The sequence below is a fragment of the Carassius carassius genome, chromosome 21 (assembly GCF_963082965.1).
Source record: "Carassius carassius chromosome 21, fCarCar2.1, whole genome shotgun sequence".
Lineage (NCBI taxonomy): Eukaryota > Metazoa > Chordata > Actinopteri > Cypriniformes > Cyprinidae > Carassius > Carassius carassius.
In genome coordinates, this window is record NC_081775.1 from 12,180,016 (window position 1) to 12,192,309 (window position 12,294).

Here is a 12,294-nt window from a genome sequence, read left to right on the forward strand (position 1 = left end):
TTATTGTCACTAGTGTATATTTATAGTGTGCTATCCAGCCTCTCATAGAGAATGTATGGATAATGGTGTAATTTCCAGTACCTCCCTGCTGCACCCTGCTATCACTGTACAATATTATACACAGTAGAAACAGGAACCAGCAATCATCAATTGTTTGATGAAATAGCTTCCTCCATAACAATGGTCTTAGTTGATCCAGCGCTCCACATTCACACAGGTGTGTACTGTGTGCGGCCACTTGAGGACAAGTCTGTCAGCTCTTTGCATTTGTTCATGCACCAGCATGTGTGTCCATTCAAGATGAGCTATTTATGAGCCACATAATTTATGGATGATTCTCAGGAAATAGAGCCATTTGTGTCTTACGTTTGTGTCGCCTTATTTCCTACTACTGATATATTTAGCGGAATACAGAAATCAGTCAGGATACTTCAAATCCTTTTGGTGTGCAACAATGACAAAAATGGTTAAATTTTGAAGGTGCCATTGCTACATTGTAACATTTCATTATTTTACGGCAAATATCATACATTTCCTTGTCCCCATTCACCTGTATTGTTCAGTATTTTATTATAATTCTATTTACATTGGCCTTGTCAAGCTCAGTATCCGCTCTCTAATGGGGAACAAATGTTTCAAATATTTGTTTTTTTTTTTTTTTTTTTTACAGAAAAGGATATTATTGTCAAAGAGCACAAGCTTCTAAATTGTGGTTTAGTTTCACTGACCTTCTACCCCATAACATTCACCCCTGTAACATACTGGATGTAACTGTTAGCACCAAACATATAAAAAAAAAAATTAAAAAAAAAAAAAAAAATTCTCAATTATAATGCATAAATAATGGCAATGTACAGCAGAACTGATTACATATACTCCGATATTGTTACTTTTTGAAACTGCAACCACATTTTTGGATTTGGATAATGGGACTGGCCTTTGAAAAAACTATATTCTATAATATTTGTTGAGAGACAACATAAAACGTGGATAATAAAATAAAGAAATGTTCCAAACTCTCATCATCCATATGAGCAGAATGTCTTTTCACATGCATAAAAAACATGAGGCATGTTTTGCCATTAGGGAAATCCACATGGCATTTTCATTATGGCCTGAGATTTAAGGGTGAGAAACCACTAAAAGTAACACTATTTTAAAAGTCCCTTGGCTATGTCCAGGTGAGCGTGTGTGTTATCAGACTCATCAGCCAGGGCAGTCTCAGGGTAAAGAGTCAAAGAGTCAGACGCCTGCCCGCAGGCGCCATATTTCAAACATGCCTTCAGTAATGAGCTGGGCTGGACCGACCCAGAGCTATAGAATGGCAACCCACTTAAGAGGAGGTGAAAAAACACATTCATTGACAGAACAAGTTGTTGCTATCCTCCAGTATGTGATTACTGAGTACACATGAGGAGAGCGAGGGGGTGAACAGACACATGTTTTGAGGGATTTCAAAGATTCCCAGGACTAAATCAAATCAGAAATGAATGCTAACATGCTAAGCTAAAAGGCAAACAAACACACATGATTGCCTTTTCAATCTCAATGAATTAGCTTACAGGCCTAAATCAACAGAAAGCTGGTGATCCAATTGTGTGTGTGTGTGTGTGTGTGTGTGTGTGTGTGTGTGTGTGTGTGTGTGTGTGTGTGTTTGTGTGTTTGTGTGTTTGTGTGTGTGTGTGTGTGTGTGTGTGTGTGTGTGTGTGTGTGTGTGTGTGTGTGTGTGTGTGTGTGAGGACAGAAGTGGGGTGTTGAGTGGCACATGGGTGTGATATCGTCTGAGGAGCTGCCATGGTGTTTAGCATACCCATATGAACACGTGGGATTCTGCTTTTACAACAGAGAGTCCAAACAACCAATACACAACATATTGTCCACTAGATATAGGGAACAGCCTCTTTAAACTCACTATCTTTCCCCTACATTGCATTAAGCGCATATGGTTTCACACAACAGCACAGGATCACACACACATTGTGTGATTTGTGGGGTTTGAAGTTCCACAAATCAAGTCGTGAGATCAAATCTGACATGTTAGGAGCCTGACAGCTGTATACTTCCCCAAATTATAGCTCACACCCCTTTCGTAGCTTCACCTCAGCTGGCTTCAGCCCGAGCTAGACTGCTTGGTCTGTGTGTGAATGTAAGTGTGTATGCATTCAGACATGTGCGCACTTGTGTGTGTGCTTGTGTGTTTAAATGAAATATGGCAACTCTGGGAATGAAGGACCACTCTACACTCTTAAAAAAAAGGTGCTTCACGATGCCATAGAATAACCTTTTTTGTCTAAATAGTTCCATAATGTACCGTTTCACAAAAGGTTCTTTGTGGCCAAAGAAGTTTCTTCAGATTATAAAAAGGTGAAAAAGATATGGTTCTTTAAGGAACCTTTGACTGAATGATTCTTTGTGGAACCAAAAATGGTTCTTCTATGGTATTGCAGTGAAGAGCCTTTAAAACACCTTTATTTTTAAGAGTGTAACCTGCTATTTAGCAGCAGTGCAGTCAGCTGGACAGGGCAAAAAACAACACAGCTGCTATAGGTCTCACACATTCACACACTCACTCAGAGACAAAGTTACTATTTCTTGTGTGGTCTTACTCTTCACAGCTCACAACAATGATCATGCAACTTGCATTCAGTTTAATTGCATTTTTGCCAGAACCATAATATTTCTGTACAAACGTTTTATTCAGCAAGGAGGCACTGAAGATTATATTCAGCAAAAAAATCATAAAAAACATTTATTGGGATTTTTCACATAATATAAGTTGCAGAATGGTTTCAACATTGATATTAAAGATATGTTTCTTTAGCACCAAATCATCATATTAGAATGATTTCTGAAGACTGGAGTAATGATGCTGAAAATTCAGCTTTGCTTCACAGTAATAAAGGACAATGTTAATGCATAACATTTTTATTATGTTTGTACTATATTTTTTAAAACAAACAAAATGCAGTCTTGGTAAACGTGAAATTTCTTTCAAAAACATTAAAAAAATAATTTAATGACCCCAAACCTTTGAACTGTATCTTATGGGAGCTTGTTTGCACCACAGGATAGTAAAAGTTAATTGCAACTTTTTATCTCATGATTCTGACTTTCATTCTTTCAATTCTGAGAAGAAAAAAAATTATTGCAGGAAATAAAGTCAGAATTGTATAAAATCTAAGAAAAAAAGAGTCAGATTTGTGAGATATAAAGTCAAAATAGTTATTCCTATATATATATATATATATATATATATATATATATATATATATATATATATATATATATATATATATATTTATTTATAAGTCAAATTTGGAAGATAAAAAGTAACCATTTTTTTTTTTTTTATCCTGTGGGGAAAACATGCTTCTATAGTACAAACTTATATATCCATGGGTTTAAAGAACATCCAAAATCACATACTCAACAAAACAATAGTCTTAACTAAAGATTCTCTTTTTATGACATTTTACTTTGTAAAAAACGGCTCTAGTGTCCTTCATGACAGTTTGTATGCTTCATATGCTTCACTTGTATATCCAATTCAAACTTTTCTTTAACCTTTGACCTCTAAACCCCCATTTGCCCCCTCTCTTGTTTGGCTTCACAAGTCATGAACGAGTACAGTATTATCAATGTGATAAAATGTCCATGATTCAATCACACTCAAACAAAGCTTTCACTAAAAAAGTTTGATTTGTTAGAACAAAGAGCTTTTAGTGAAGATCTAAAATTCATCTGTCTAATCTCCCAATTAGAGGTGTGTGCTGAGTGTTTGAAAGTCATCTGGCTAATCTGACCATCTGCTTCTTATCAGCGTTTCTTTTATTTTTTAAATGTGTGGATTTATTTATTTATCTAAAGGATCTATTAGAGCAGCAGGCAGCCACATCTCTCCACAGTCAATCAGATAGCAGCCTACCAACCTCTGTGTGTGTGTGTGTGTGTGTGTGTGTGTGTGTGTGTGTGTGTGTGTGTGTGTGTGTGTGTGTGTGTGTGTGTGTGTGTGTGTGTGTGTGTGTGTGCTCTTGTTTTTGTGACATATCAGGACACAACTCTGTATAATTACATGGGTATGACTAAGGTATTACAAGGCGAGGGTGACTAATGAGGACACCAGTGTCCCCATTTTTCAAAACGCTTATAAATCATACATAATTAGTTTTTTTTTTTTTGAGAAAGTAAAAATGCACAAAGTTTCCTGGTTAGGGTTAGGTGTATGGTTGGTGTAGGGCCATAGAATATACAGTTTGTACAGTATAAAAACCATCACGTCTAGTTAGAAATCCACTAGAGGGCGCAGTCTCATCTGAGGGCCTGACAGCTTGATTTAAGCAGGAAACTTGTCTGTTGTTTTTGCCAGGCTGTCTGCTGTCTGCTGTGTGTGTGTGGAGTGTTTAAGTTTCTCCAGATATGAAGCACTGAGGTCCAACAAAAACAACATGCAGAGGAAGGGGTGAGGGGGCAGACTGGGGCAGGGCAAAGGATTATAGGGGCATGAAGAGCAACCTAGTCACCTCACGTGCACAGCAGGAGCTCCTCACTGACTTTATGCAAACATAAACTGATACAATAATTTATGGCAACAAGTAATATTTCAACAAATACAAATGGCGTAAGTAAAAATGTCAATATATGAACCATGACTTTGGTTATTATAGCTTGCCTTTAAAGTACTTTTTGAGTGAGGCAGTGAATGCATTTTTAACAGGTGCTTTGAGGAGTATTCAAGACACTTCCCACGAGGAATCTGATTTAGTAACATGTGATGAGCATTTTTAGTATATTATTTAAAAAATAAAGGTTGCAAAAGGCAGGTTTTACAGTGATGCCGTAGAAGATACAATTTGAAACAGTTCTTAACAATTGAAGAACATTTTAATCATCTAAAACAATGTTCCATTCACTATAAAGAACGTTCTGTGCAGTGGACATCTTCCCTAGATGTTAAATGTGCTCCCTGGAACCATCAATGCCAAAAAATAACCTTTATTTTAATTAATTATGCATGTCAGTCTGTTTGATATATCAACATTCATTTCTTTCAAATAAGCATGACCACCTGGAAGTTTTTGGTTAGTATTTTTCAAAGTGAGTACTGAGTCTAAATCTTGAGATGTTTACGAACCGAAAAAATAAAGATCATACCACAGATGCAGTGTTCTAGAAAGCTCTGATGCCAAAACTGATGCCACAAGATTTTATTCTCATGGACATGTACAGACAGTATCCTCAGAATAAAAGGTGAACATCCATTTATTCAAATGTATGGTTTGCCATAAATGCCACTATTCACACATTGTATATCTAATCTGATGCATTTAAACAAATTGGTCAGAGGTGCATTACATGCCTTTGTTGTCTTCACATTAGTCCTCAGTGTTAGTCACACATTTACTTAACACTCTCAGTGATATATAAGCTATAATTCATATTATTCATTCAAAATGGTTACAATCCTGTAGCACTTGAGTAGAAGACACTGGCTCAGTAAAGATCTGCAGATGATCTCATCAGTGTTGTGGAGAGTGACACTCTGACAGGTTTTGATTAATGGATTGACTCACTGATCCCCCTAAATGTAATTGCACATTAATTTAAGGAGTTCAATGTGTAAAACAAGATTTGTATGTGTAAACAGTGATGAAGGTGAAAACCGATTTAACAGAGAGCTCATGAAAACTTCTCAGATGTAAAAGTTAGGTGTAGCCTATATTTTTCCTGTTTGTTTTGAATGTGAATTGCTCTCTATTCATCCTAAGCTATTTCGCTTTAACTGCCTTTTTTCCCATATGCTGTAAATTTGGGTGTAACGCGTGAACAGCGCGTCCTTAAGAAACTCGTTAATGTCAAATGCGTCGTTTCCTTTTGGTTTTTTGTTTATTTTACGAGTTTGTGTCTGCTATTATCATGCAAATAAATGCAAGAAAGTGAGAATTAAATTCACACATATCCAAATCCTTTGCTGACATATGATCTAATCACTAAAGACTCTCTAAGTGCTTTCTACGGAACCGAAGAATGTATTTTTATTAGACTCGCTGAATTAATTGGATTTCACGATTCATCCGAGGAAGTTTTATCCCCGTTTAAAGGGGGACGAGGGTAAAACTTTAGTGCATAAATCAGTCATTTTCTCAGTAGTTCTCCTCTTCTTATTAAAGAAGCTGCAGTGATGTGTTGCTGTGGAAGCAGAGTGTTTGAAGTGACTGAATGTCACCTTCATGTAATGTTTGAGTGAGAGGAAATCACAGAGCAATGCCTCTTTTAAATTATCATTTGGTCCCAGGCTCTGGTTTCACTGGGAACCTGGCTGAAACCGCTTTAGGCTTGTAGGTTTAGTTTAATTTGTGCAAACAGTCAATTACCGTCCAATTTAAGCAATAATAAATAAATAAATAAAAGATACACTTACAAATAAAATAAAAAAAAATAAAAAAAACTTAAAAATAATAAAGAAAAACAGTAGGCTATATTTTAGGCAGCCTACACACATTGTCAGTGCAGTTCATATAGGCTGTTTTACTATAACACATATTTGTACTATTATAGCATATTTATTTCCATTAATTTAACTCAAATAATAATAAATATTAATTAATTAAATTAATAAATAATTTAAATTAAATAATTTATGTCACACTCGATTTAATGAGTCCTCTTAATTTTTATTCTTTATTAGTAATTAAATGTTAAATGTTTCCAAAAAGTACAACGAAGGTTTACATAAAAACTTTAAGGAATCAATTAAACCTAAGCTTATAATTTTTTTTATTTGGCCAGGATGTCTAAGTAGGCTATGCTTGACATAAAAAAACAAATGTTCGCGGTGTGAAAAAAAAATCCATTTAAAAATCAATTTAAATGATTGTTTCTTCCAATTTTTTATTTAAGAAAGTTCCGTAAATGATACGTGACGCAAATACATTTTTGTCAGACAATTTAAGTTAAATCTAACTTGAAATACGAGCGGCCCATTACTTTTTCATTAAGAAAAAAAACAAGAGTTAAGCTCACTTTGTTGACACACTCGCTCCTGCCGACTGCGTGGCCCGGAGGGGTTGGTGTGCCGTGGTGGGTGGGAGTGTGTGTGTGTGTGTATGGGGGCTGGAGATAAGAGGTCCGATATATGGGTCCAAAGGGAGGGGTGAGAAGTCTGGAGTTTAAAAAGACCGGGCGCTTCTTTCCCTCACACAGACGCGCTTCAGCTTCCAGTGAGGGAAACTTACTTTAGACTCCTGTTTCTGACAGAAAAATTCAAACATTCCCACTGAACTATAAAAAAAATTAAGATAAAACTGCACAAGGAATCTGACGGACTCAAAACTGAAGCGCCTTCACCAAATGGAGCCAATAACGCCGGAATACGTCGACTCCTATGAGTACTATGACGATAACGAGACTGCGTGCGACTACTCAGAGTGGGAGCCGTCTTATTCTCTCATTCCCGTGCTGTACATGCTCATTTTCATCCTCGGTCTCTCCGGGAACGGCGTGGTTATCTTCACTGTCTGGCGTTCGAAATCCAAACGGCGCGCGGCAGACATTTACATCGGCAACCTTGCGCTCGCGGACCTGACGTTCGTCATCACTCTGCCGCTGTGGGCTGTGTACACCGCGCTGGGTTACCACTGGCCGTTCGGCGTGGCCCTCTGCAAGATCAGCAGCTATGTGGTGCTCGTCAACATGTACGCAAGCGTCTTCTGTCTGACCTGCCTGAGTTTTGACCGCTACCTTGCCATCGTCCACTCTCTGTCCAGCGGGCGGCTCCGGTCCCGGGCCACCATGCTGGCGTCACTGGGTGCCATCTGGTTCCTCTCGTGCCTGCTGGCCGTGCCAACTCTCCTGTTTCGCACTACGGTGGATGACGCCGGGAGCAACCGCACCACCTGTGCGATGGACTTCAGGCTGGTCACTCTCAATCGGCATCACGAATCCCTTTGGATTGCAGGTCTGAGCCTTTCGTCCTCCGCTCTTGGTTTTCTCCTGCCTTTCTTGGCCATGACTGTCTGCTACTGCTTCATCGGCTGCACGGTCACCCGGCATTTCAGCCACCTGCGCAAGGAAGACCAGAAGAAGCGTCGTCTCCTGAAGATCATCACTACCTTGGTGGTGGTTTTTGCTTTCTGCTGGACACCTTTCCATGTGCTGAAAAGCATGGATGCACTGTCATATCTAGACCTGGCGCCCACCTCGTGTGGCTTCCTTAACTTTCTGCTTCTGGCTCATCCGTACGCCACGTGCCTGGCGTACGTCAACAGCTGCCTCAACCCGTTCCTCTATGCCTTCTTTGACCTGCGCTTCCGCTCGCAGTGCCTGTGTCTGCTGAACCTGAAGAAGGCCATGCATGGGCACATGAGCTCCATGTCTTCAACTCTCAGCGCCCAGACTCAAAAGTCGGAGGTGCAGTCACTGGCCACCAAAGTGTGAGAGAACGAAATGAGAAGAACAGAAAACATGAAGAAAACAAACTTTGGGTTAAGGGGTCAAAAAGGTGGGAATCTATTGACGGCTGGTCCGTTCTGATGTGGTGAACTGATGGACTTATGATGGAGAACATATTGCTCCATGTTTGTAAATAACACTCATAGTTTTGTGTACTCTACTGTATTCATGAATGAATTGCTGGAATGATGTGACTGCGTGTATGCATGTGTGAATTTATGTTAGCTGACATCTATTCGTCGACTTTGACACACTCAAAACACGCACACACAGAACTATTCAAGCAAACGGGTCAGTTTTCTCAAAAACATTTAAACTGACCACAACGATGCTGCACTGAGGATGAACTTGCTTGTGCTGCTGTAAGAGTGTGTGACTGTGAAGCGTATATACACTGGTGTAGAGATGCAAATTGTACAGTATTTTCATACTATTTTTTTCCTGCTAATTTGCTATGTTCAGAAATGTGTTCAGTATTTTTAGCACTTGTTAAGAGGAGATATAAAATTGATAAATTTTTGTTAAACTCCCTGATGTGAATGTGTGTTTTTTTATCAGTGTGTGTGTGTGTGTGTGTGTTCCAGTGCAAAGGTAATGCTGGTTGATTAGATAGTATAAAGTGCAGACAGAGAGTCGGGGTTTGGAGGGGTGGGCAGACAGACAGATGGCTGGTGACAAAAAAAAAGGAAGAAGAGGTCAAATTTGGGGGTGTAAATGGATTTAAATTCATGAAATTATGTTATATTTTTGAAATTTCTGTAACTAACTACTGCTACTGTATTAAATATGTTTCTTAAATACAATACTGTCTTAGCGTCATTACACATGATTATGGTTATGCATTTGGTGTGTTTAAAGCAAGTTACTTTAATAGCCCATCCATCCATTTCCCAAACCACTTGGGAAAAAGAAGTGTGTTTAGAATTATATTGAATCTGCACCTGTAGTGTACTTCAAATATTAAAAGTATATCTTAACTTTATTTGCAAATAATATAACAATAAAGAAATAAAAGACCACTTAAGTGTACTTTACGTGCACTTTCATGACTGTTTCTTTAGTTTTTAGAAGTGCACTTTGTAAAAGTGTCAAGCTAAAAGTTTTACTTTAAACTTACATTTGATATCATTATGATTTAATAATATTATTTTGTTGTGCTTTAAAGTTCATTCGTTTGTATATGCTGACTATCTAAAGAACAGGTGAAGTGCTTGATTTATAATGTAACTTTATGGCTTTATTCGATATAACATTGAAAGTTAATTTATTAATATATAATGAATACATAGTTCTCAGAAGAGGATGTAGGCTTCCAGTGCATTGATAGTACTGTATCAATATTATTTATTGTGTGAGTATGTTTTTGCATGTGTCAAAACAACAAAACCCCATGAAACTACCAGTACCTTGGAAAATAAAATACAATAAATAAAAATACTTCTGGAAACCATAGATGGAATAAAATGTTTAGTGAATAGTGTAAGTTTAAAAAAAAATAATAAAAAAAAACACTCAAATATCTTGAAATAAAATATTAGAAACTAAAGTAAAGTGTGGGATGATCCACCCATTAAAGACCCGTCTTACAGGACTGGAACACACACACACACACACACACACACACACACACACACACACAAACACACACACACACACATATAACATGGTCTAATTAATAGTGACACGGTGAGGCCCCTATGACTCCAAAAGAACAAAACAGGATGGACACATATCTGTTTGAAGCTATGTGTAGCCAATTTGGGGCAAGTGAAAACTATTTTTTTTAAAGATGACCATTAAAGAAGGGGGAAAGGGACGCCAAACACACACACACACACACACACATGAGGAGCTCAACCAGTAACAACTGAACTGACATAACCAATAGGTTGCAGACACTTTCAGATCAAAGAGAACAAAGAAACAAGGAAACAGACAGAGAAACACAGAATGAAGAACTTGAGAACTCACTAAAGCCCCTCGTGATATACAGAGTTCCCATGATAAATATGGGCAGATTGTTTTTGGCAGACTGTCTGATATACGCACTGTCTGGAACAGAGATATAATGAGGTAATCTCATTAACTGGATAAACCGGACCAATGAAGTAATCTCCAAAAAACATAACAAACCCTAAAAGCCCAATGTGCTCTTTTTCCACAAAAATCTAAGCAGTTATTTGACATTTCTGTGACAATTTACTGTAACAGTAATAGTATAAAGCAAATTAAGATTTATTCAAGTAGATTTACATTTAATCAATGTTTTTATCCACAGCAATAAAGAGGAACATCAAAACAATTTATCTTAAGAACAAACAATATTTAAGTGTAAACTAGAGTTTTACACAAGATTAATCTAAAATGCGTATACAATTCTCTAAATGCAGAGAAATATTTTCAGTTCAATAAGTGATAACTTTAAAAATAATACATTTTTAAAAATGTTAAATGTAAATGATTATGTGTTAGAGGTTCTCCATTTCAATCAGTTTTAATGGGAATCTCATGTTTCAGGGTCTTTGTGCCAAACATAACAAAACAAGCGTTCCGAAAGGCATTTCAAATGAAAAGGAACATGCTCATTTCATCCTGCCAATCACAACACACTTTTCCTCACTCCCTTCGACAAGTCTTCCATCACCCCTTCACCACCCCAACTGCACCTTTACTTCATTCATTAGGTCCAAGGGGAAAAAAGTCTTATGCTTCTGCCCATGGAGACTACAAGACAAACCAGTGAATTATCATCTTCCCATAGAATAAGCAATATGAATGTGTGGACATGAGAAAAGTCTTTGATAAATTATGCGATGCTGGGAATTTGGGTGATTTTGCAGATGCTATATGGTCAAATGCAGAAATGTAATCCCACTCAAGCAGCTTCTCTGTGAAAACAGCAGCAGGTGCTGAGCTATAGTGTTGGGAGTGTATAGCCAGAGCTGTTATAAACCATTAACCTTGACACAAAGTAGATTATGATATAGATGCATGTATGTTTCCCAGCTGCTAACCTTCATATAAAGAGCACAAGTGCATATCCTCTGTCATCACTACTCACCCTCGCTAACATGCCCCAGTCCTCGACAGGTGTGTTTCCTCACTGGCTTTTGCAGTCACTTAGGCATCTTGTGTCATGCCTGCAAACTCACACTGAACAACTGTCCAAATGCACCGCAATGCACAGACCTCAAAAGAATCAGTAAAGTTTATCTGACCATATTCTCATTCTTGATAAAAAGTTAACTGGATAAAATCACATGTGATCCAACATCATTCAATTTAGGTGTGCCTATCAAACTGTTTCCTACATGTTGTGTCAAACCATGGATCTATTTTTGCTTCATAGTAAAAAAAAAAAATCTCTTAAAAGATTCTTTAAATCTCACAATTATAGCATTATCACATTTTTTTTGTCTTATAGCTTTTATATTTCCCAGTTGTGAACACAGTTTAAACACTTTACTTTTCATTAATGTGATTTAATTGTTCTAAAGTCACTTTATTTGCTATATTGTGACTTTATATCTCACAATGGACCTTTATAAAAAAAATAAATAAATAAAAACTATCTCATTATATATATATATATATATATATATATATATATATATATATATATATATATATATATATATTATTATTATTATTATTAGTATTATTAGTTTTTTTTTTTTTTTACATATATAATTCTATATTCATTCATGTTTTATTATCAGGCCTAATGCTTATCTCATCCTAATTTCTCTTTCTGGACAGACAGACAAACTGCTCTCATCACGTACCTGCACCGACTCACATATACAGAACACAGACAGACAGAGTGCGAAGTTAATAATGAAATTT

The 12,294-nt window shown here is 37.1% G+C and overlaps 1 protein-coding gene across 1 annotated transcript; it reads left to right on the plus strand.

The window, feature by feature from the left end:
* The first annotated feature begins 7,176 nt into the window (after positions 1-7,176).
* LOC132097555 (apelin receptor A-like) lies at positions 7,177-9,251 on the plus strand. Its single transcript, XM_059503345.1, has one exon. It carries the CDS (start codon positions 7,348-7,350, stop codon positions 8,431-8,433), a length of 1,086 nt encoding a protein of 361 aa, XP_059359328.1. The 5' UTR covers positions 7,177-7,347; the 3' UTR covers positions 8,434-9,251.
* The last annotated feature ends 3,043 nt before the right edge of the window (positions 9,252-12,294 follow it).

Coding starts and splice junctions, on each gene's coding strand:
- LOC132097555 (XM_059503345.1), top strand. CDS start 7,348: ATGGAGCCAATAACGCCGGAATACGTCGACTCCTATGAGTACTATGAC.